The sequence below is a fragment of the Formica exsecta genome, unplaced genomic scaffold (genome assembly GCF_003651465.1).
Source record: "Formica exsecta isolate Colony F162 unplaced genomic scaffold, ASM365146v1 scaffold235, whole genome shotgun sequence".
Classification (NCBI taxonomy): Eukaryota; Metazoa; Arthropoda; class Insecta; order Hymenoptera; family Formicidae; genus Formica; species Formica exsecta.
This window is the reverse complement of record NW_021849633.1, coordinates 893007-917973: the sequence shown is the minus strand read 5'-3', so window position 1 is coordinate 917973 and position 24967 is coordinate 893007. Positions and strand designations below refer to the sequence as shown.

At 37.5% G+C, this 24967-nt stretch overlaps 1 protein-coding gene across 1 annotated transcript; it reads left to right on the top strand.

Moving 5' to 3' along the window:
- LOC115235804 (aryl hydrocarbon receptor protein 1) lies at positions 1-24742 on the top strand. Its single transcript, XM_029807804.1, has 6 exons — positions 1-93; positions 19576-19785; positions 22319-22613; positions 22917-23058; positions 23133-23597; positions 23782-24742. The coding sequence occupies exons 2-6, from the start codon at positions 19648-19650 to the stop codon at positions 24740-24742; spliced, it is 2001 nt and encodes a 666-aa protein (XP_029663664.1). The 5' UTR covers positions 1-93; positions 19576-19647.
- Positions 24743-24967: the final 225 nt, after the last annotated feature.

Sequence of the window (24967 nt, the reverse complement as noted above, 5' to 3'; positions counted from 1 at the left end):
CAGGCACTGAACGGGTTCCTGCTAATATTGACTTGCGACGGGGAAGTGTTTTTCGCTACCCACAGCATAGAGAGTTACCTAGGCTTCCATCAGGTATGTTTAAATTTATAATTAAACCAGTTAAGCTGCTATTATTATGATAAAAAAAGAAATATAAGATATTATAAAATTTTTATATTTTTATATTTAAAATGCAGTAGGTGTATTATTACTGTAGCAGATATGAAAATATTATACAATGTGTAAAATTTATATCTATACTCTCGCAAACTACGTAATACTTTTAGTGCGAAACAGCTATTAAATAATTATAATTAAAATATTGAGTTTTATAAACAACATTATTATTAAAATCGTTAGATCGTTAATAATCTAAATATTTTTCGAAAAATATTTCGCTGTTAGAATATATCAGAATTCTACGCACATGAAACAACAAATCATTGTCAATAAATCTGGACGACGTTTTAAAGAATCATTTACGTGGCTTTTAAAAGCGCAGTCGGTGACGTACTTGTAGATCCATAATACTTGTAGACACAGAATACGTTTGCCCCTCGGCTGCCTTTTATTACGAGGTAATTCTAGACGTATAGTTCACCCTTGTTAGAGTTTATCTTCAGTCACCGTGTATCCACACCCGACACGCGGCAGTCACGCCAGCGCCGTCAAGTTCATCGTACGTGTCACGTTTGTCCGAGCGTCATCCCTTTCACGAGACAATGTACCCTTTCGCTAGGACTGACGGCCGACATACATTTTTCAGTAGTAACAGTAGGTAGGTCATCGACGCAATCGTGCAACATGCATCGCCGTTACTTATCATGGCTTACACAAATCTGTCCGAGATGCTTGAATAAAAAGATCTCGATTTATTCTCGTAAAACATTCTTATTTCTGATAATTTATAAATGGAAATTTCATATATCGATTTATTTTTTATCATGAACTGTCTGTGACAGTTTGTGTATAAAATATTCATGAATGCAAATAAAAATGTAAATGAAGTTATTAAGGGGACTAGGCAATCGTATTTGTCGAAAATGAAGTCTTTTGGGGGGGGAATTTATTTATTTATTTTTTGTAATAAATTTTCCCCCCCTAAAAAAAATTTATTTCCGACAAATATGATTGCCTAGTTTCTTTAAAATGATTTGAGAATCGTGTCTTATATTGAAACATTTTTTTCTTTGAATTCGATGTCATTTAAACACGGCCAGGTTTCGATTATCTCAATTTCTATTATCCTAATTTATCGCGAACGGAATTCGAGTTGCATATCGTCGCGGATTTGCATGTACACGAGTATCCTAAAGTACAGATCGGATAGTGAACTATATCGGAGAAGCGAGATATACGAATTTCGATACGACTCTTAATTAATTATGACACCGAAAAATCGTGCGGAGGCTGGGCCGAGGCTCATTAAAGGCGACGTAATCTCGGCGATTTTATTCGCGACGATCGTGCAAAGATCGTTTCACGAATGTGGGAACTACGGAATACCGATCCCGATTCTTCGCCACGCAGACCGAATCTAATTGCGATCCACACTGTTGCACATTCGATTGCTACCGACGGTGTTCCCGCGCACGATCATTTGGATACTCTTGGACGATACCTCCGTTCTCTTGGAGGTCTCCCCCTTAATGATAAAGCGGCCGTGTGTAACCACAGTGCCGGCGCGGGCTATTGGTTCCACGCGAGAGCATTGTGTACACAATGTGGTGGAAACCGATTTCGCGCTATATTCCGATACATGTCGGCGAGGAACGTCCGTCGCGTTCGATCAGCCCATTCGAGTCCCGCTCGATTTGATGACGCATCGGGAGAGACGTGTCGGCAGATTCTCCAAATTTCTCGAGCTCACGGAATCACTTGGATGCCGAATTGATCACGAGAATTGCCGTGTTTCTGTGTAGCTTTGCACCAAAGTGTCGATGCCAACAAAAATAATAAACAATTTACAGATAAATATGCATTCAAACTTGAGAGATTAATTGACATCAATTTATATTGATGTAATATTCATATGATCTTGAAAGGTAATTTTTAACTTGTGTGAAACTCTATTTGTTTTTTTTTTTTTTTCTATAAATATTTAATAAATAAATAAATCTTTGATAAAATATTTTTAATATAAAATTTAGTTTTTTAATTTTAATTCTAAGGTTGAAAAATACGACGTATATTACATTGTCCGTTTCGGGAAAACTGGCAATCTCTGAGGGCGTTATATCGCTGGTCGTCGACGCGAAAGCGCATTAAAGAATCATCCATCTATCTATATACGGGGGATAGGTGCTCGACCACCCGGCATAATACCGTCACTCGAGCCCCCTCGGTGGGTAGGTAGATAGGTATATATACTCGGGCACGCACGCGAGCGCAATGTGCATACATTGTAAAAAATGACGGATGATGATTTCCCGAGCCGATGACTCTCTATACGGGGCGCACGCGAACGCGTCGGGTATGAATTGCAGAAAATAGCGGACGATGATTTTCTGACTCGATGACCGCATATCCGAGACAACAAAAAAAAAAAAAAAGGAACGAAGAAAAGTGGTTTGTTATATACGAGCGTTCTAGATTTCCTCCTAAATATCCCCTCGCGTATGTATGTGTGCGTTCGAAATCACCGACGGAAATCATCCGCCCCGGTTTCGCTGGGAATGACGGAAGTCGAATCGGGTTCTTGCAGAACTGCGGGAATGCGATTGTGGGAAAAAAAATACGCAACGCGAATATTATCGTCATTTTCCGCGTATAAATAGAAGATCTGATGTACGAATTATTTTATATATTAATATTTAAACAAAGATTTACTATATATAAATTTCATACAAATTAATTTTTTTATTTGCTACTTAACACCATTATCGTACATATTGAATTATCACAATATCCTTGATAATCAATTTTTGTCAGAAACTTGGTGGTGTAAAACACGTGCAAAAGCGAATATTTATTATTTAAATATTTATTAGAATACAAACGTATTTCACATGAATAAAATTGCTAAGAATTAATTAAACAAAATGAATATTTAAAAACAAAAAGAAATATAATTTGCCGAGTACATATATCTTATTTTATATCAATTTATATATAACATGCTTTATATATTTATTTTTTATTCATATCTAAATCTTTATCTTGAAAATCATGAATTCATTTTATATTTAAAACCGAAGCTAATATATACTTTGACCTGAAAAAAAAAAGAAAAGAGAGAGGAACGTCGCATGATAAGATACATTTATCTTTCTACTTTCACAGAGTGACACTGGTTGTTCAAGTTCCGTGATGAAATATTGATTTATTCACGCGCGCTCGTGTGTTTTACGCGTTTCTTATTTTGTGACGCAGATTTTCCGATAGCATCTCGCGATAGCATCTCGCACCTTTCTTCGCGCGTAAACGAACCTTACGGAGTACGTGTTATAAATTGTATTGAAGGGCCCTTCTTGATTCGTATTCTTTAACAAGCTCGAATTATTACGCCAACTTCGTGCAAGTATCCATTGAGACGTAACAATGCACGCAACGGTATACCGTATATGTTGTATATACGATATATGTATTGAGAAAAATAGAGACGATGACTTCGCATGAGCTGCATTCGAGATAGATAGGCGTCTTGTTAGGATTTTTTTTTTTTTATCCGAATCTAGTATCCTCTTTTTTTTCTTTCACTCGAATCATGATTTCGAATATTTTGTATCACTATTATTTTAATTTTGTAGAGTCATATTTCTGGACGAATCTCGCTTATTATCTTTTGTGGAAAGAATTGCTTAGAATGACAAAGATGACATTACAAAATTTCTTTATGTGATTAATAGCATCCATTCTTTTTCTCTTTTTGCACATATTTAGTAACATTTATCTTGCGACATAAATTTAATTTATTTTGAGATGCATCTCTTGTTTCTCTCTAAAATAACATCTTTCAAATATACATAATATATTACAGGATTAAAAATTGATTCGTATTATTATTACATCTTTTGATAACATCTGATAAATATTTTCTATTCATTATTCGTGATCCAGAATGCATCTCACCTCGTTACAAAAATCATTCATCTGTATCCGTAATGAAAATAATCCACCGCGGACTTGGTGCAGATGCTCGAGATGTTAGGAACGCGAGTGAATGCACGCGAACTTAAGAACGCATTCATCAGATGCGTTGTAAGAAGGCGTTTTACATGGTAACGTTAGGGAAAGCACCCTCTCGAATGCGACATGATTATCTTTAAGCAATAATCTAACAATAATCTATAATTATTGATTTGTTCACTCGATCCTTAAATTATTCCGTCTCTTTTTAAAGATTACATTATTCATAATTAATCGAAATATTAATGAATATTGTCAAATTAATTTCAGCAAGAATATTTTTGTAGCACTCATAGCAAAAAAAAATTTTTATTAACAATCATAAAATAAAAAAGAATCTTCTTTAATCAAATCGCGATTAATCAGTTTTAAATTCCAGGATGCGAAAAGAACAACGCGGTTTAAAATTGAAAACTTCAATGTAATGTCAGAATAAAGGATAGGATATTTTAAATTGAATTTTATATTTAAAATATGTACGCCGAAAATATTAATATCTCATTCTCTCCCGTTACCTTATATATTCGAGTCCGTGCACTCATCCATCCGCGATCTCTCGGCGAGGAAAAATCCCGGTCGCAATCCTCGTCCGCTCAACCGTAAAGCACGCGACGCGCAGCGGCCGGCGATGATTTCGCATGACTCGATGACCGCATCTGAGTCGACGTAATCGCGACGGTATACGTTTCGGACGACGCGATTACACGGCCCCGTAAACCCGCGCTCGCGAAAACTCGGTTCAAGACCTCCCCCTCCTCAGGTCACAACCGCCATCCCGCCCCTCGGGCGATCTATGTATCGCCCCGGTGACGAAGGAAAAAGCGCGTAATGACAGCGTCGACCCACAATGTAATTCACGAGCGGTCTTGTGCGGTCTCGCGCCGACTCTTTTAGTTCCATATCTCACGCGAGAAATATAAAAAAAAGCTCGCTGACACACACAAACCGTCTGGAGGGAGGGAGCTCTTTCGAAGCATCGAGGCGCGGTTTCGCGATTGTCGGCAGCGGTTTAATTGGACTGATAAAGTCGATTCGATGCTCAACGAGCCTTTATGCCCCGTGAACCGCGTCCGGATAAAAGTAATAACTTAACTGAAAGGTCACAAGGTGCTTATCGCCCCGCGAGAAAGCGAAGGGGGAGAAAAAGACGGAGGGAAAGCAAACCTTGAGTCGGTGGAAGTAAGGCGCTCTCTCTCTCTCTCTCTCTCTCGGGGGGGTAAACCGCTTCGCCAGCGTGTTATTTCATATTTACTTTGAGATCTCGATTCTAATTATTTCTTCGCGATATAGGTTCGTTGAATAATGTAATCTAAGATAACGAACAGCATTTTTGAAATTTGATATTAAAATGTACAATATTATAGTTATTTCTTTCTTTCTTTCTCTTTCTCTTTCTTAATTTTAAAAGGATATAATTTTTGTGTTTTTTTTTTCTCTGAGAAATAATTACTACGGTAAATTCAATATTGCAAAACACAAACGTCAATTATAACTGGTGTAAAATGCAGTTTGGCGCGTTGGGTATTAATCTCGCCGAGATGACAGGCTTAATTACAATGCGTCATAAGGATATTAAATATAAATAATAATGATAGTAATAAAGCAATAACGGATTGCTCTGTTCATGATGCAATTGCCCGACGGCAATATATATAATTTGCATAAGCAGAATCATGTACGAGATGAAATCCATCAGGTAGTCTAATACGCTTGCGCGTCTGTTAGAGGCTCGGTAAAGATGTAATTTAAAAGGTAAATAATAATGGTACTCCGGGGATGCTACACTAAATCTCCTTCATGATTCGTCGGCGTCGTTTGCCGTAGATTCTATGAAAAATTATTTTTCTCTAATGATAACGAGTCTTAGCGACAGCCGACAGGGAACGACAGTGAGTTATATCTCGCCATTACCTCGTTTACGTATCTGTAACAACGATCGCGTATTAATTGTCGTTAGACGCGTGAAATGTCGTCCGCGTGATTTAGGACCCGAGAGGAGTTGAAACGCACGTGTCACGCGTAATGATGAATTATTTCGCATGATATCCAAATTATACGTGGCACAAAGGCACACGCGTAATCGCGGGTGGTTCAAAAATAATTAAGCAACATTGATATGAATGATTGAAGTAAGTAAATAGCATCATTGGATCAGCTATTAAGATCAATATTTCGCATATAATGTGCAGTTTAAAATTAAATATTGCTTTACTATTCAATAATAAACTCGTTTATTCCAATAGAAATTTGTTTCTTAATAATAAAACTTAGAAGATCGATCAGTGATTATTTAATTATTAAAAATAATATTAATGAGATTTTTTTTTTTTTTATTTATATTTGAATAAAATATCTAAAAATAATCAGTATATAATTGATAAAAATCAATTTCGGATTATTCCATAAAAGAAAAAAGATATGAAAATATAAATAGCATAGACTATGCCCGCGAAAGAATGGGTGATAATTAAATAAAAGACGTGTATACAGAACGCGGGAAATCGTGCGTCCGCAAATTCTCGTTAGCGTTTGAGGTATTAAAAGATCGCGACTTACGTGACTCCGAAAGGGAGCATGCTCGTACTTTTGCGCGTAATCTCTCGGCGGATCACAGGCGACGCTTCCGTGATGATATGAGGATGAAGGAGACGGTAGAAAGGCAACGAGCGCCGACAAAAAATTGCACATGGTACGTCGACGGCAATATGTTACCTTCTGTCGTGTGACGCGCGTGTTCCGCAGGTACTCGAACAGTCATTTTCTCGTAAATCTCGCTCCGTGGACACGAATAAATCTTGTCGTCATTTACATTATCGTGCGTAATATTTTGGCGTAGCGGTAGACGTAATAAAGCTGCCGCGCGTCAAACCGGCATCTCAGCAAAGCAAATTACTATCGATCATATGTGAAATTGCTTAAAAGAAAAAGATAATTACCACAACAAGGACGAGGAGGATGAATAATTGATCGGTATCATTAGCAACGCGCGAAAATGTTAGACAAATTTGGAGAATTAAAAATGTTACAGGCGCATTGAAATAGGAGAAACCTTCATTAATATTCCAGTCTGTAACAGAATGCGATCTAAGCAGATAGAATATTCTATTGTTACGATCTTTAATTTTTTGTGAATAAAAATAATTGCAAATATTGAGATATCGCACTTATTCACTCAAAAAAATGTTTTGCTGATATAGGTAGATTTCTAGGTGTCACAACAAAAATTTATCGCTATTTTTTGTATCTGTTAGAATATTGTCTGTTACATATAGAATTTATAGCAGCAATATTCTAATAATATCTTGTAGAAAATTTAGGTCCCATTGCCAAATGTTAATCACTGCATTGGATAAACATGAGTTTCGATACTACAGCTAGAACGATCTTTGTGAGAAATATAACTGCCAATTATAACTGCAACATCGAAAAATTGAGAGAAATTGTTTAAAAGAGCTAGATAGATTGGGCGCGTTATACAAATATATTAGACGTGAGGATTATATATTCATTTGTTTCTTGCCGCTAATCTTTTCTGTGTACCACAGCCAAACCGTATAACAAGTATGATTGGCCTTAACATGGATAGGCGCCACAGAAAAACATTCTTTCTAAATTTCACAAACAGTTCAGATATAAATTCTGTCTCTGTCACTTAGATTGATTAAATGCGAAACATATGCGATATCACAGTATTTGCTAATCATTTATGTACCTCAGTTAATTTTGCGCACCCAGAAAATTTTTGCTGTAGTTGCAATACCACTTTTTTGAGTGTTTAAAATTTGTATTTAGGAATATTTAGTCCATAATTTTTTAAATTGTATCCCTATTGATTTATTTATTACGAATTATTTAATTCTTTCTTTTCTTTTGCCTCTCACTTTTACTTCTTGCATTATCACTCTTAACAGATTACCCGCTGTAAAGCACAGTAGATAATTGCAAAAATTGAGACTCTACTCGTATAGCAAAAGTTTGTATTTAGGAGTCCATAATTTTTTAAATTGTATCCCTATTGCGTTATTTATTACGAATTATTTAATTTCTTCTTTTGCCTCTCATTTTTACTTTTGCGCCATCACTCTTAACAGTTTACCCGCTGTAAAGCACAGTAAATAAGTGCAAAAATTGAGACTCTACACGTATAGGAAAAGTTTGTATTTAGGAGTCCATAATTTTTAAAATTGTATCCCTATTGATTTATTTATTACGAATTATTTAATTTCTTCTTTTGCCTCTCATTTTTACTTTTGCGCTATCTAACTCTTAACAGATTATAAAGCACAGTAGATTCGACATCTTTCCTTCGTTGTTTCCTTCGTAGCCGTCGTTTCCAAGTTAGCCATCCGCCGGCGTCTCCCGTGAGAATCGTGGCGTACCTGCGTCGAAGGGTCAAGAGCCGAGTCGCCCCGTCTTTATCCCGGAATTAATTACCCATTAGCAATTACCCGCGTCCGACGAGCCACGGTTCGGAACGAGCGTCGGCGGTGTCTCGGCGCCGCGCCGGGCGCAAGTGTACGCCCGTAGATATCGCGAATGATTCACCGAGGGGTTAGGGGGCCCCGGGGCCCTGTTTCCTTCCCCCCTTCCCCATTCGTTCCACACAAGAATCAATTGAGCGCGTTAGCTTTAAATATATACGGTGGGCGCGCGAACCGATCGAGAGAGCGAACTGAATTATGTGGCACATTTTGACAATTAATAGTCGTTAATGAAGACACAATCGGGCTGCCCCGGAGCACTCTCGCCTTTCACCCCTTTTCTCGGCTCGTATGTGTTTGTGCGCGCTGGCGCGCGCGGGGCCCGAGAGGAATAATATAGAGGGATTACAAAGAAGCGCGCGGAGGGGATCCGAGAGGGGGCCCGAGTTGGCCAAACCGCTGCACCAGCGCAGCTTCATAATTCTCCGGCTGTAATTGAGAGCTCAACTTCGAGGCCGCGTATTTGTATAAGTGAAAATGCGAGTGTGCTGAGATTCGAATATACGCGCACATTTTACATGATTGTCGTAAATATAATAAAGGTTTTTAATTCACTGCACATTCTTTAAATATTAGTTATTCAGACATTAAAAGAAAGCTCTTGGAATCTGGAATGTTTTCTTATTCTATATACATATAAAAATTCGTAAAAATAAATAATTATCTTCAATATATTGCATTTTAATTAGAGGGTGATTATTTTTTCATATAAAACTAAAGCTTCTTATCTTCATGATAAATAGCTAATCTTTGACTCGTGACGTCATATATTTTATTTTTCTAGCGTTAGATGTTATTTGTATTTTTAATTTTGATAATATTGCCAAGATTTTTTAATAAAAAATATCAAGCAAAAAAAATCAAAAAATATTAAGCGATTACGTCACGAATTAAACTCTGATTAAACTCGGGATACGCAAATCACTATATCCGTTTCTGTATATATCAGTTTTCGCGCAAAACGTCGGAACGTCAAGGGATATACGATACGATTATAGTCGCGATAGTGGAGTGCCAGAGGAAGAGAATTATTAATGCACGGCTGCGGATTAATTAATATTACCCGGCTGATTTGTTTCAATTTGTAGCGGGTCCTTTGATCGCACGGACCGAATCGTGTTTCCATCTCTTGGGGTCCCCGGCCCGGTGTGTCCGGCCGGATTTATTCGCGCTCGCGCGCGCGGTGCCCGGATGTACCACCACCGGGGGTACGGTGCCCTCGGTACCTGCCTCCGCTGACATTGAAATATCGCGAGAACGATTCTCAAGTTCGACGAGAGTGAGCGAGCGCGATGCCCTCCTCGTGACGCGGCCTCCCCGCTCGTTTATCACGACGCGTACGATCGATAATTCGAGGTCTCCGTGCGACGTCCTCTCTCTCCCTTTCCCTCTTTTTCGCAAAGTCAAAATCTGTTCACAAATCCGGGCCTTAATCGGGCAAGCAACGAAGGATTTTTATCCCTTTTTTTAATGCTCGAGCTATTAATTAATTCTCCTCTTGTTTCCCACGTATTGAATATAATTTACTTATTTTTTATACTCTTTTTACATGTGTTATCTCTTTCTTTTCATCTTAATATAATACGGTTATACCACCATTCAATGCATAGGGATTTTAATGTATTTATTTTAAAATGAGATTGTTTTATTTATATTTTGTTGAATGTTTCGGAGATACATTATTGTCTATTACTGTTATTATACAAATCTCTCTCGTTTGCTATTATAATTATTTTATTTCTAACATTTCCATGCAATTGCTCAATTATATCAAATATAAAGACTGATAGTCAACAGTTAATTGCATCGAGTATCATGTTTGACACGCGAGTTTCTGAATTCATTTTATTATTTTTTCGAATTGTGTCTTGCATCAGATATGTAAGAGTATATATATATATACATTTCACGCTACATATTGCCGGAAACACGCGGTTACAGAACCTCACGAGAAATCATTAAATGAGACACCTTTCTATCCGGTTGCGTTAATGTTTTTTTTACAATTATATGTATACAGGAGAGAGAACATCTGCTAATTTTGTCATTACGTTGGAATTTTATCTCTGAAGCAATTGCAAAAGCAAAGGTAGAAATACACGTTCAATTCGCACTCGTTACAATATTACAGAAATATGAAACGAACAACAGCAAAGAGATTTCCGTCGCGAAACCCGTACAAAAACTGCACATTTACATACTGTTTATTAAAAAATGCAAATGATTCATAATTACAAATACGGTATGTGTCACAATTGATGCTGTGTTTTTAACTCGATATCACGTTATGCTCCACTAACGTTTAAATAACTAATCCAACATTCAGCTATATCGATAATTAAGTTTCGCAGAGACTTTTATTATTTTTTAATAATTTATGTTATAATTAAATATCAAATAAAAAAATTATCTCGTAAAAAATGTCAAAATTGCAATGTAAAACGCCTATGTTATACATAAAATATACTAGATATTTATTCTCGAAAACTTTTAATTTGATTCATTTGTGAAAATAATTTTTATATAATTATCCGTGTCTGAAGACCATTGATAGAGTAACACATACATATAATTAATAATAAACATCATGTTTTCTCTCTTAATCGATATATAATATTCTTCGGAAAAATATGAAAACCTTGATGATAGTAAATCGATTGGTACATGCATCTCAAGAAGCTCGTACATCATCTGTCACGTGTTGGTACCCGTTGGTGCCCGGTGTTCTTATTTTTTGCATTCATATTATCGAACAAAAATTTCCATATAAATTTCGAAAATTAAGAATCTTGAATCCAGATTAAGGGAAAAATATGTTTAATGAAATGAATCACTCTTAAATTTTCTCCAAGAGAAATAGAATTTGCGATAAATATATTACAGAAAATTATTTTACATAAATAAAAGATTTCTTCGAAAATAGAAATCAACTCTTTCATTCGTACTTTAACTGACATCAAGCATTTTTCATCGAAACGCTTTCATTCAAAGTTTCGTCGATTTCGCTCGAATCATGTCATCAACGCGACGCGATGCGACAGTCAGATCTCTCGTATGTTTGTGAAATAACGAGTGGGTTCAAGGGACGAGATGAAAAACGAGAATGATCCGAGAGAGCGGGGCCCGTAGACGGAAAGAAGGAGCGACCGAGAGGGATACAGCGGGTGAATCTTGCGAAGAAACGGGTGGCGGGGGCGCGGGGGTGTTGCGAGTAGAAAAAGAAAATAGAGCGAAGGAAGGCGAGGCCGACGCACATTCTTCGCAGGAATGTAAATCAAGTCTCTCTTCGGACGAATGGAGGGAGGGGGGTCGGGCCGCGCCGATGCCGGCGGGGGTGCGCTAACGTCCACCACTAAATAATTACAAGCTCTTAATTAACGACGAGGGCCGATCGTAAAGCCATCCGTGACTGCGCGCGAGCGCGAGCCTTGCTCTCCCTCTCTCTCTCTCTCTCTCTCTCTCTATTTTTCTCGCCCGCGTCCCGCAACCCCGCGGATACATGTTTCGAGATTATTTAAACGAGCAATGGTAACAAACGTTATACGGACGGGCCTTACCGGATCGTGGCCGCCGCCCGTCGGTGACTGGCCTTTCTCGGGCCTGGTGAGCACGGAAAAAAGACGGGAAAAAGAGATGAACGATACTTGGGTGTAGGGAGAACGAGAGATGGAGAGAGAGAAAGAGTGAGAAGACGATGGACGAAGCGGAGAAGCTGTCTCGTGCGCGGATGACATCAAACTGGTACTGTAATTAATTGATTAAAAATGCGAGATGAGTTTGCATAAATGTTCGGAAAGATGGTCGCTTCATTTGTATTCATGAACAAAAAAAAAAAAAGTATAGTTATTGATCAATACAATCGATGCAAATTTCGTTGCAATCTGAATCCAAAGTCTCGTATTTGCATTGAATCGTAGATGTTATATAAATAAAGAAGAAATATCTCTTTTAATGTTGAATAATTACAGTTAAGGAATTATATATACGAGTGCAATTAAAAATGCAATCTCTTAAAATTATTCGTTCCGTTTTGTGTGCATGTTTGTATTAGGGCTATTAAAGTATACGAATAATTCTCAGTACAAAAAGGCGGCTTATTTTATATGCAAAGCATAGTACTAGATTTCCATAGACTTCAACTGCTATAGGTCGAGGTCTTAATTAGCGTAATTTTGAAAGCTAATTATGCAATAAAATTACATATGTGAATTAAAAAGCATATTCTTGTTAAGTCATTATATCCCGAAGTTGTTTTATCCTGCATAATATCATAAATTTAGAGAAATTTGCATAATTTCCAATTCTGACTAAATTTAAAATTTTATTTTAAAAATACATTTGCTATTTCTTTTATCAATAAGAGTAGAAATTGTCATTATTTATTTAAATCATAGTTATAACGATATTCATGATATTTTACTTTAGTTTCTGTGATTTCAAAACTTTATAATTATTTCGCATACAAATCGCGCAAAAGTATTGAATGAAAAATTAAACACTGACAGTATACAATATATGCACAATGCTTTGGCTATATAAGATCAGATCTTAATATATTGTTATACAAGTAATTAAATTTTAAATGAGAAAAAGGTATTAAATCTTTTATAGCATTATCGAGTAGGTTCAATTGAAACGTAAACAATAAATCTAATCAGTAACGGCACCACATAATTTATTACGCTTCGATAGCTACATTTTGCAACTCGTAATACTGAATTGGCAAATTGTGCGTGAAAATGTTCAACTTAACTAAGTTTATTAGAAAGATTTTTGTAATTTGTCAATATTTTGCTAATATTTCACGAAAATAATATTGTATATCCACTGCTGAATCGATTAACTTTTCATATATTATACAACTTGTTGTGCAAATCTGATAAAATAATAACGCGAAAGAGATTATCGATCAAACATGTAAAATGCGGTATTTGCATGAAATTCTTTTAATTTTAATAATACACACATTTTGATATTTATCTATTGAATAAATAAAATATTTTCTTAGAAAAGAGAGAGAGGGAGAAAAGAAAATTATTAAAATTTAATATAAATGATGAAGCACTATAAAAGTCATGATAATATCAATTGGAACCGTCACAATTTATCGGCACAAAATACAAATGCCATTTATATAAAATGTTGAATGATATCAACTCCCCCCCAAAAGGCATCTCATAGTTATTAATACATATCCTTGATGTCTCAAACAGGAAGCGCTGTACATTTCGTTGAAAACCATTCGAACGGACGAGCAATTATATTAGCACGTGAGAATTACGTTTACCTTTACCATAACGCGCCGCGAAACAATAGAGTGAGGAACAGTAAGATGATCATCGTGTTGGAGAACAATTTAATATGCGTATTAGTAACGGGGAGACTTTTGTAATTCGTTGAAACGCGCTTCCAAGAAAATATAATGGCATTAAAAGGCGAAGAGGTTGGGAGGTGGGGTGGAATTACATTGATTATTCTTGTGATACGAATCTCGGAGTTCCTTGGGGCCTTCATCGGAGACGTTTGACACACACCGATTATAATTTGCGTAAGAAGCACGAGCACGTGAGCGTGCAATTATATCCTCGTCAAGTCGCGATCCAGGCTGCTTCGCTATCGACCGGCGATTAAAATATAATTTGCGATTAGGCCACTTAACGGGAGCGATCGTCCAGATTGGAGGCCTATTATGCGTAGGTACGTGACGACAAACTATTACAGCGTAAGATGTAATTGCGGACCGTTTATAAGTCTCGCGGTGGCGTTAAGTGCAATTTACACTTTGGCTCGCCTCTATCGACCGACGATTTTAAGATGGGGATATTATTCCGTATTATTGTGCGTTTTCCAGATAACGTCGGCGAATGCGCATTCGGTTATTTTTATTACGAGTTAGCAGGAGAGATGATGGCGAGATCATTAAAGTATCTCTAGTGAGACGTTCCGTTGAATCGAAATGTAACAGCGCGCAACCGACGAAGCGTACCATATAGTTAGGGGTTAAAAATACACCGGCTGACCTCGACCACGTTATGCAAAACACAACGTGTATCCTAGAAAACTTTACTATACTCTCTACTAAATAGCGGATCGGACAGGGTAATAACGGCAATCAATGAACAATAGCGCAATAAAAAACAACGAATTGGTTATTCATTCCGATTATAATATATACCGCACGGTAAACATGGAGGATTTATACGATACAATCATAAAGCACGAGATTACTTTTATTACAGTTGCGTGACGAAAATGCATTGCTACATACTCTTCCAAATAAATTGTTTGTATAGCGAAGTTTTTATATATTTTTTATTAAATATTTCGCTATTTAAACCTCACACAAATCGAAGGTGTGCTGGTCAAAATTAAAGGAGGAATATGATATTGTTATCTAGTTACATTTTTTAAATATTATTTAATTTTCAGATATTTCTAACGCTTATAGCTCGAAAACGCACACTATTTATTTTTTTGAGAAATTAAGATAAAGAATTATGTTTTACATAGCAATAATTCCTTTTATTTTAATTCTCAACTGTTTCGTAGGGTAATTGATTGATTAATTTCATTTATTTTTTAAAGATCTAATATCTATAATATTATTTTAAATTGATAATTAATTTTATATATTTATTTAAAAATTCTCAAAGTTAACTTTAAGGTAAAGAGAGAATTAGAAATAAAAAATTCAGATTCTTTCTTTTAATAAATAATCATTCGTGAAAGGATTACGTCATATGATAAAATTTGCTGAGCAACGATGATATAAACGGGTTATTTTAGTAGGGTGCAAGAATAATCTACCGCATCGTGCATCAATGAGAATTACAAGCGGGTTTATTCTCGTCGTTGTCCCGATATACATATACCGGTGTGTCGTGTGGCGGGAACGAAGGGAGAATGCGGTCGAGCAATTACACGATGTCCACTGTACGTCCAGGGTGAGGTACGGACGGTGATTATCACGAAAATCGTATATAATTCTTAATTAAAATTAGAGCGGCTCTCGCGATCGCAGCGGGGATATTGCGACTAGAGAGAGAAGAAGAGGACGGAGAAAAAGAGGGGAAATATTTCGCGCTCGAATTCATCGGATCCCACGGCGAGTCAGGGACTTTTATCTCTCCCGCTTACCTGCGGGGGTTTCATCGGAACCCCCTTCCTTCTCTCTCGCTATATTTATTGAGATTCGTAGTTTTACGATTGGCGGGGAACGTCCCGTGATAAAATTGCGCGCTCGGCATTGTATCAAATATTTCCTAAACCTTTCTATCTCGGCAATTATGTATAATCGATATTTGAATTTGCAAGGCATATCAAGTAATACACGTGGAGTTTAATCAGCTGTAACTATTTATATATAATTATTTGACTTAAAGCAATTTAATCGAATTTCCACACAAATTGATCGTAATAATATCGTCATATCAATTATATTTTAATTATTATTGCGGTAATCTTAGTAATATTGATAAAAATAAATATAAAATATATTTTTATAAAAATACATTTTTTTCATGGATATATCATTTATTATGATAAAGGTAATAGATAATAGTTTTCGAGCGAAGAAGAGACTTGCATATATTAGACGCAATGAGCATTGAAAATGACACGAAGGCAAAAACAGGAAGAGACGTTGATCGTTGAATGTGGGATGTACGACGTACAGAGTGGCATTACTTCAGAAAATATCTGATCGGCCGTGACGTCGACGTAAGCTCGCGTACGGCACATGTACCTACACGTGTTCGACGCACTTTATCGCGCATAATTAATCCGGACTAGTCGACGTAGAGCCGAGACTACGATGAGCACGAAAGAAATACAACTTTTTACGCTACCCTGATTGAATTTAATTCGCGCGTGGAAAAATTATATAAATCTGATGCACTCTACGTGCATCTTAAAATAACTCGCTATTACCCTTTAGTAATCACAATATTAGCTTTAATAATTTTTCGGAGCATAAAGATAAATAATATAGCTAGATATATAAATAATCATAAAGAAAAAGAGAGAATTAAAAAATAATTTCATCACATGATGGAATTTTGCACATTTTAAGAGATATAAAGGTAAAATACATCTCAAGAAATATTTCTAGAGAAAAATTGTATTCACTGAAAAAGGTACTTGCGTACAAATATTCAAAGAGATACAAGTACCTCTCGTACTTCGCACTATCAGACTGCGCTTGAGACAGGACCGAGATGATTCCGGCCAGGTCGAACTAACAATAAGAGCCAATGGTAGGTGTAACGGCGCGTGACTTTTAATCCGATAATCGATGCACGCATCCACCGTGTGTCCCCCCCCCTCCTCCCCCTCTCTCACGTTTGAACCCTCGGCACGCGGGGGAACTCTCTCTTTTTCTCTCGGAAACAGATCGAATTGACTCGCTCTCTCTTACTCTTCTCGGCCATTACCTGGTCATGGCTATCAGTCCGAGAGCGAGCGCTCGACGAATAATATAATAAATCACGTCGGGTCAGAGAGAACGATACGACTTCCGAGCTACGTTTTCAACCCGCGAGTACCCTCGCCCACGTGTATCTCTCTCGCGTACAACCAGTGTGTACTATGTGTTATGTTTGTTCGTGCCTAGGTGTATATCAGCGACGGCGCGATCTCACGACTTCCATGTTTAGTCGCGAGTTGCTGTTGCTGGTTGCGAGCGAGAAGTTGCGCGACGATACGTCCGGTACGACGACAGCAATGACGACGACGACGACGAGAGAGCATCGATCGTGTGTCCGCCGTTTCTCATGTTTTCCCACTCGAAATTGTTATGTAATTCCGTTGCGGCATCGATCGCCACGCGGTGCGAAACGCCCGGTCTCGACCGGGGATCCTGACGATACCATCTCGGGTCCGAAACTCCGGAGCTTTCACGATACTCTAACAATCTTTGATGTTTTCTGTTCTAAAGCATCGATACTACAGAGTTTATTAATTAAACAGATAATTATTACTAGACTGTGTTAATGAAATATTTTTGTGTCGACAAAATTATTTTGTTAAACAGGAACAAATTATTTTTAATCTTCATTTTTTTGACAGGTATAAATTTGTTTTTGGCAGCGGAATTAATTTATAAATTAATAGGTTGCTAAATTAATAAATTCTCTTTTTATTGTGACACAAATGTCAAGTGATTTTTGCAATATTTATGTGAATTCATGCGAAAATTCTATATGATAAATAATATTTTTTTCACGCTTGTCAGAATTTATTTAGAAAGAATCTATCGTCATTATATTCAAAAAAATATATCTTTATCTTTAAGGATATATATATTATAAAAAAAGACAAAAAATATATCTTTATATTAATAATTATTATATAATAATTAATTATATAATTTCTGTTTATAAAAATTTTTTAAATTATGATTTATATTACTAATTGTAAAATCAGGATGAACTTTTTATTTATCATCTACATCAGCATTTATATTTTATTTTATTTGTTAAGAAAGACAGGGAGAAAAAGAAATATTTTTTTAAAGCATTTTACGAACAATTTTATAAAGTCAATACTTTAAGAGAGCAAACTCTTACGAAAATATTACGAATTTCGCAAGCCTTTGATCTTGTAAGTTTATTTTATACCGCAATATATTTCTCCAGGTGATTATAAGATTCACGAAAGTCATTTCCTTGACTCTAAATCATTTTGGCGTGGAATGGCTCAAATGTATTTAGCAAATACAAGCATTGCTGATATCGGTCCCGATCTGTTTCGAGTTTAGACAACTCTGAATATCGTTCATTGCAATCCTTGTACGCATTGTGGTCCTTATATAAAATTACCATAAATAAGATTGCGCGACCGAGTCTGACGCGAAGAAAACGGTAGTCGAAGAGCTAATCGTAAATAATGGCTCGGTTCGCGCACGTTCGTGACACACGACAGAATGTATGCACGAATTCTTAGATTGGATAAACGCGAATGCCAGGTGCTCGCGAAGTAAAGAACGCTGAGCACTGTTATTAACTCCTTTTATAACCAGTATCTCTAAACTGCGAATAAACGAGCGTTAATTATGTATGGACAAAATAAAATTCTATTATAGTGCATCCTCTGGGTTATGGGCCCAGCACGCTTCCACTGCGCCACTCTGCTGTTGAAGTAGAGGACAGTTAAAGCTACTTTTTAGTAACGCCCGATATTTTAATTAGTAAATAATTATTAGAATTAAAATTTAATTATTAGAAATACTTTAAGAGAGCAAACTCTTACGAAAATATTACGAATTTCGCAAGCCTTTGATCTTGTAAGTTTATTTTATACCGCAATATATTTCTCCAGGTGATTATAAGATTCACGAAAGTCATTTCCTTGACTCTAAATCATTTTGGCGTGGAATGGCTCAAATGTATTTAGCAAATACAAGCATTGCTGATATCGGTCCCGATCTGTTTCGAGTTTAGACAACTCTGAATATCGTTCATTGCAATCCTTGTACGCATTGTGGTCCTTATATAAAATTACCATAAATAAGATTGCGCGACCGAGTCTGACGCGAAGAAAACGGTAGTCGAAGAGCTAATCGTAAATAATGGCTCGGTTCGCGCACGTTCGTGACACACGACAGAATGTATGCACGAATTCTTAGATTGGATAAACGCGAATGCCAGGTGCTCGCGAAGTAAAGAACGCTGAGCACTGTTATTAACTCCTTTTATAACCAGTATCTCTAAACTGCGAATAAACGAGCGTTAATTATGTATGGACAAAATAAAATTCTATTATAGTGCATGTCGCGAATAAGTGAATCCTAGGCATTCTTCTTGATATATATATACATCAGCAATAAAAGATATATCATTAATTGAATTTTAAAGAAACATTTTGTTGGTAATAAAAAAATGCATAATTTTTTATGGCTCCATTATTTAAATAATTTTCTTCAGAGAAAAAAAAAGAGAATTTATTTTTTTTTTTTTTTTTTTTTTAGTCGGACATCGTCCATCAGAGTGTCTACGAACTGGTGCATAGCGAGGACCGGGAGGAATTGCAGCGGCAATTAATGTGGAATTCTTTCCTGCCTGCCGAAAGTGCAAGCCTGCCGTTGCACGACGCACTCTCGCCCCAGCATTGTCACCTGCTCGAGCGCAGCTTCACGGTTCGCTTCCGTTGTCTTTTGGACAATACATCCGGTTTTCTGGTACGTATATGCATTCCCTTATATTGCCTTGTTCGTGCGTATTTTGATTTTCACGTATTTTAATTTTTAATCTCTAATTCGCAGAATTTAACGAAAACAATCTTTTAAATCTATATTATAGATATATTTTATATAAATATCTCAAAACTTTATTATTCTCGTTTTGTTTGTCTAAAGAATTTTTCGATTAATTTAAAACAAATTTTTTGTTAATAAAAAAAAACTCATTTTCTTCAATATTATTTTAATTCCTGACATTTAAATAGAGTTTTCTACTTAATTAAGATTAAAGTCGACTTTTTACTTGATTGTCTTAGCTTTCCAAATTAGTTATAACTAAAGGATTAATAATTATATTATCAATATATTAATACAAACTAATATATGCATAATTAAACTAACATGTAATTTACTTATGTAAAGTATATTTACATTTACTCTGAAAACCGAGAGGTGTTACGGAGTAATCGGAATTAATTCTATTTTGGTACTCCGTTTTCCTTCGTGAAAGCACGTAAACGATCTCGAGATCTTTGCGGCGAGGTAATTACAAATAAATGACGTGTGTGCCAGGAAGAAGGGTAGTCTTGAATAAGGACCAAGCTAGGTCCTTACGTCTCTTCACGGTTACAAAAGAGATGTGCCGGCATACAAAACAGTAATTAATAATTTCACTGTCGTAAAGGGAAGAGGAACGAGAACTCTTCCCCGCCGTCACTGTTTCCTCCGCTCTCGTGTAATTGCTTTTCTTTCCGTCCATCTTGCCGTTCACCTCTCCTCCTCCGATCCTTCCTCCCGGGTTGTCTCCTACTTACCCTCTCGACCTGCCATCGAAGCTAAGTCGCGAAGGCATAACATCAGGTTGTTGTTAACTTTACATCAACGATTTTTTTTCTTAATTTTGCGAGAAATTAAATAAATACGTTAATACACGCAATAAATTACAATTAAAAATTATTTTTACGCAATAATAAAAAAACTAATTCTTAATCATAATTTTGTCGGACGATAATAACTTGACATTTCATTTATATGATAAAATGTGTCGTCTCTCTGTGAAATAGGAGTTTTAACCGCAGCAAAACATTCTCACAAATTTCCTGAACATTCTTAGGGGAATTTCGAATAGTGCTTACGTAAAAACGGCCTTAAATCTGGGCCGTAGGGCCGACATTATTCCCCGCGCAAAAGCTGAACGTGTATAATAATAGGCCCAGCCAATGAACCGTGACAGCGCGGCGAAGATTGAAACGATAATTCGTCCGGACGGCCGAGCTGTCCATCGTCGGTACCGTTGTCCCGATGGCGTTCAAGAAAAGGTATAAATCAAGGACCCGAACAAAACCAGGTTCTCCATCCCTCCGGGGAGGAGGAGGAAAAAATCGGGCAAGGGGAAGAGGGGGAGGTCGAGGTACGGAGAGACGCGGCAAAACACTAATTATCTTACGGCAAACACACCGCGGATGCGCGCACAGGTATATGCGCGATGTCGAGCACGACGACGCGGTCAAAGAGAGAAAGAGAGAGAGAGAGAGAGAGAGAGAGAGAGAAAGTACGACGGTATTATCTTGGCAAAGAGGACAAGGACGAGAGCGAGAAAGAGAGAGAAAGAGGAGAGTCAGGGTTCCGAACACCGCACCCAAGCTCGGGAGTTTGGCAAAAACGGCGCCGCTTTGACGTTTATGAAAATGAAACTGTAATCGTAAAAGAGGGTTTACGGCGCAAGAGATTCATCCGCCGCCACCTCCTTCAGGATTTGCCTCCGGAACCTTGGCGGCATCCTTCGCGACGGGATATACCGCGTGGATCCTAGCTACCGTGTGCTTTTTTTTTTAGTTTTTTTTTCCTCCTCGCCGGACAGATCTACATTCTGTTTCCAACGCCACGGGCAAGATCTATCACTCGCATCCATCAACGGATATTGTGAGGGAGATTTTTCGATAAACGTGTCTTATGAAAGGAACATTTCAAAGAGAACATGTAATGTACAATAATACTCATAATATATCTATTAATGTAGCGCGAAATAATTTACACAATAAATATTTATAATAATATAATGAGAAATTGTTTATAATAATATTAATAAACTTCACGTTAATTAAATATTTAATTTAATAAATTTATATATCATCAAGTATATATTAATTAATTATTTAAAAATAAAGAGTCTTATTCATATATTTGTTTATAATGTGTAGTGTAACAGATATTATTCAGTTAAATGAGTTACCAAATTTGAATTACTCGATGTAATATGCGAAGTGTGTAATATTTTATATATTTCTAAAAAGAATCACGCGCGAGAAATATTGTTATATAAATCAAAGAATTAAAATTCATATTTATAATATTAACTATAATTATTAATAAATTTATAATATAAACCGATTAATATTTGCTGCATTTTGTATCAATCACAATTTTACGTGCGATATTTATTAACTTGTATGATGTTTGATTATTAATTCTCTAAATTATTTATTTTTTATTTAAATAACTTCTATTTTAATTTCTGAATCGTTTATTGCAGCGTCTCGACATCAGGGGCCGAGTTAAAGTACTTCATGGCCAGAACCGGAAGACGGAAGAGCCGCCGTTGGCCCTGTTCGCCCTGTGCACACCGTTCGGGCCTCCTTCGCTCTTAGAAGTGCCGCAGAAGGAAGTGATGTTCAAAAGCAAGCACAAATTGGATCTCGCACTCGTGACGATGGATCAGAGAGGAAAGATGCTGTTAGGTTATTCTGATGCGGAACTAACGAATCTCGGTGGCTACGATCTAGTCCATTACGACGACTTGGCCTACGTCGCTAGTGCGCATCAGGAATGTAAGTTATGTTTTTAAAACATCATAGGAACTGTCTGTGTGCACAGCAAAAATGATATTTTCCATAATACAAAGTAGAGATTAGTTTTTTAAAGACATTGTTATTGTCGATTAAAATATGTGAAAGCAAGTTAGTATTATACAAGCTTGCTAATTATTTTATATAAACTTGATAGTATTAATACTTCATTTTTACTCCTGCAAAGATTGGCTTGATTTGGCTAAAGCACATTATTGTATTATCTTACGGAATAAATAATTAATGAATATTGAGAGGATTTTAATCTAATGTTTGTTTTTTCAGTATTAAAAACTGGTGCATCGGGTATGATAGCCTACAGATTTCAAACGAAGGATGGCGGATGGCAATGGCTACAGACTAGCTCTAGATTGGTCTACAAAAACTCGAAACCAGATTTTGTACTCAGTACTCATCGACCTCTCATGTAAGTTTCAGCGTTAGCGTTGACGAAGGAGCTATAAAAGGCATTTATGCAATTAACATTTTTTTATATTTCAGGGAAGAAGAAGGTCGAGACTTGCTCGGCAAACGTACGATGGACTTCAAAGTGAGCTATCTGGATGCCGGATTGACCAATAGCTATTTCTCGGATAGTGACAGTTTGACAGGATCAGTCATGACGCCGACGCTACCGGCGCAGCCGGCACCACAGAGAGGGAACAGACGATACAAGACGCATCTGCGAGACTTTCTTTCGACATGCCGAAGCAAACGTAGCAAACTCTCTGCTCAGTCGTCGGTCTCGCCACCGGTAACTCCCACAGTCGCGTCCGTGGATTATCTTGCGCCGGACACCAGCGCAGCAGCCGCAGTTGCGGCGGCCTACAATTTAAACACTATGTACCCGACGCCGTACGCGCCCACAGCAGTGGCGGCTAGTACCGATCCTTCCTTGACGACTTACATCGGCCACACGGGCAACTATCATCAAACTCTCTATCCAGCGACTGCATTAGATAACAGGTAAGTTGATTTGAACCGATTCTGATACACATTTATAGAATTTGACGAACCACTATGAAAAATTTAATTAATTTAGATAGTTTATTATAAAGCATTTAATTTGCTAAATCAACCGCGACATAAAATAGCGAATATAATGTAGACAAAATGGTAAAGAAATTTATATTACTATTTTCTCACATAGGTATCTCACGGCTGCAACAGAGAATCTATTCCAATATAGGCCGTTGAGCTCATATTATCCAGAGTATCACACCGGCACTACGTACAATGGTTTCATTGACGTATCGTTGCCCACATACGAGACTCATCAGCTAACTAGCAAGACAGAAGAGAAGCTCTACTGCCAGCAACTGGGCAGTAACGAATCGCCCAAATATAGCTACGTGGAAACGAGACACCCCGGTAGCGTCAGCGGTTCGCCGTACGCTGCCAGTCCGGTGGCGAGCGCATCTACGATGCATCCAGCGACGACTGACATGAATGTTGTGCGCGCCGGAAGCAGGCATTCATTGGAAGGTGGCGCATCATCCAGCAATTCCGCCGGTAGCTCACCGGTGACTGGCGCGGCCAACGGTATGCTGACACCGAAGATAGAGGACGTGAAGCCCGAGGTGTACGGCAACGAGGCGCCACGGCAGACTGTGCTGATGTGGGGTGCGCCGCCATCGCGCACACCACCCAGAAACAACGGCAGCTACAGTCCGCCGACGCCACACTCGACTCATTCTTCCACGCACTCGACCAACGCCACTGGCGATCCGCTCAAATCGTTGGCGGAGATGAATTCCATGAATGGAGATTGCAAATGGCGGCAAACCTCACCTACGGATCAACAAGTGACCGCGTCGAGCCCGCCAAGAAATAATAAAACGCAACAATCTCAGCAGCAACAACAACAGCAGCAACATCATCATCAGCCGCAACAACATCAACAGTACCCGGTGACCACGTCTCAGTATCAAGCGGCTGCAGTTGCCGCCGCGGCAGCCGCCAGCACCATTGGTTACACGCATTCTCATCCAGGTCATGGCGGGCACGGAGAAGCGGGCTCCGAGGTATGGCAAGGAGTGCAACACCATCACTACCAGTACTATCCCTACCACCATCACCACCCCGCACCACCAAGGCACACGCCCCAGTGAGTGTCACTGCTGCCTCACAGATTTTATTATAATTTTCCATCGGCGCGTTTAGGGTAAGGTGACCAAGTTTTTGAAAAAGGATAATGTATCCTGCTTATAATTGATTTTAGTGTTATATTGATTTGCAGGGAACAAATTTTACTTTGTCCGCTTAAAGCAAAACTTCAATTTTTGAATTTTATATTTTTATTTTTTAGAATTATATTTTTTCTGAGAGAGTCTCGG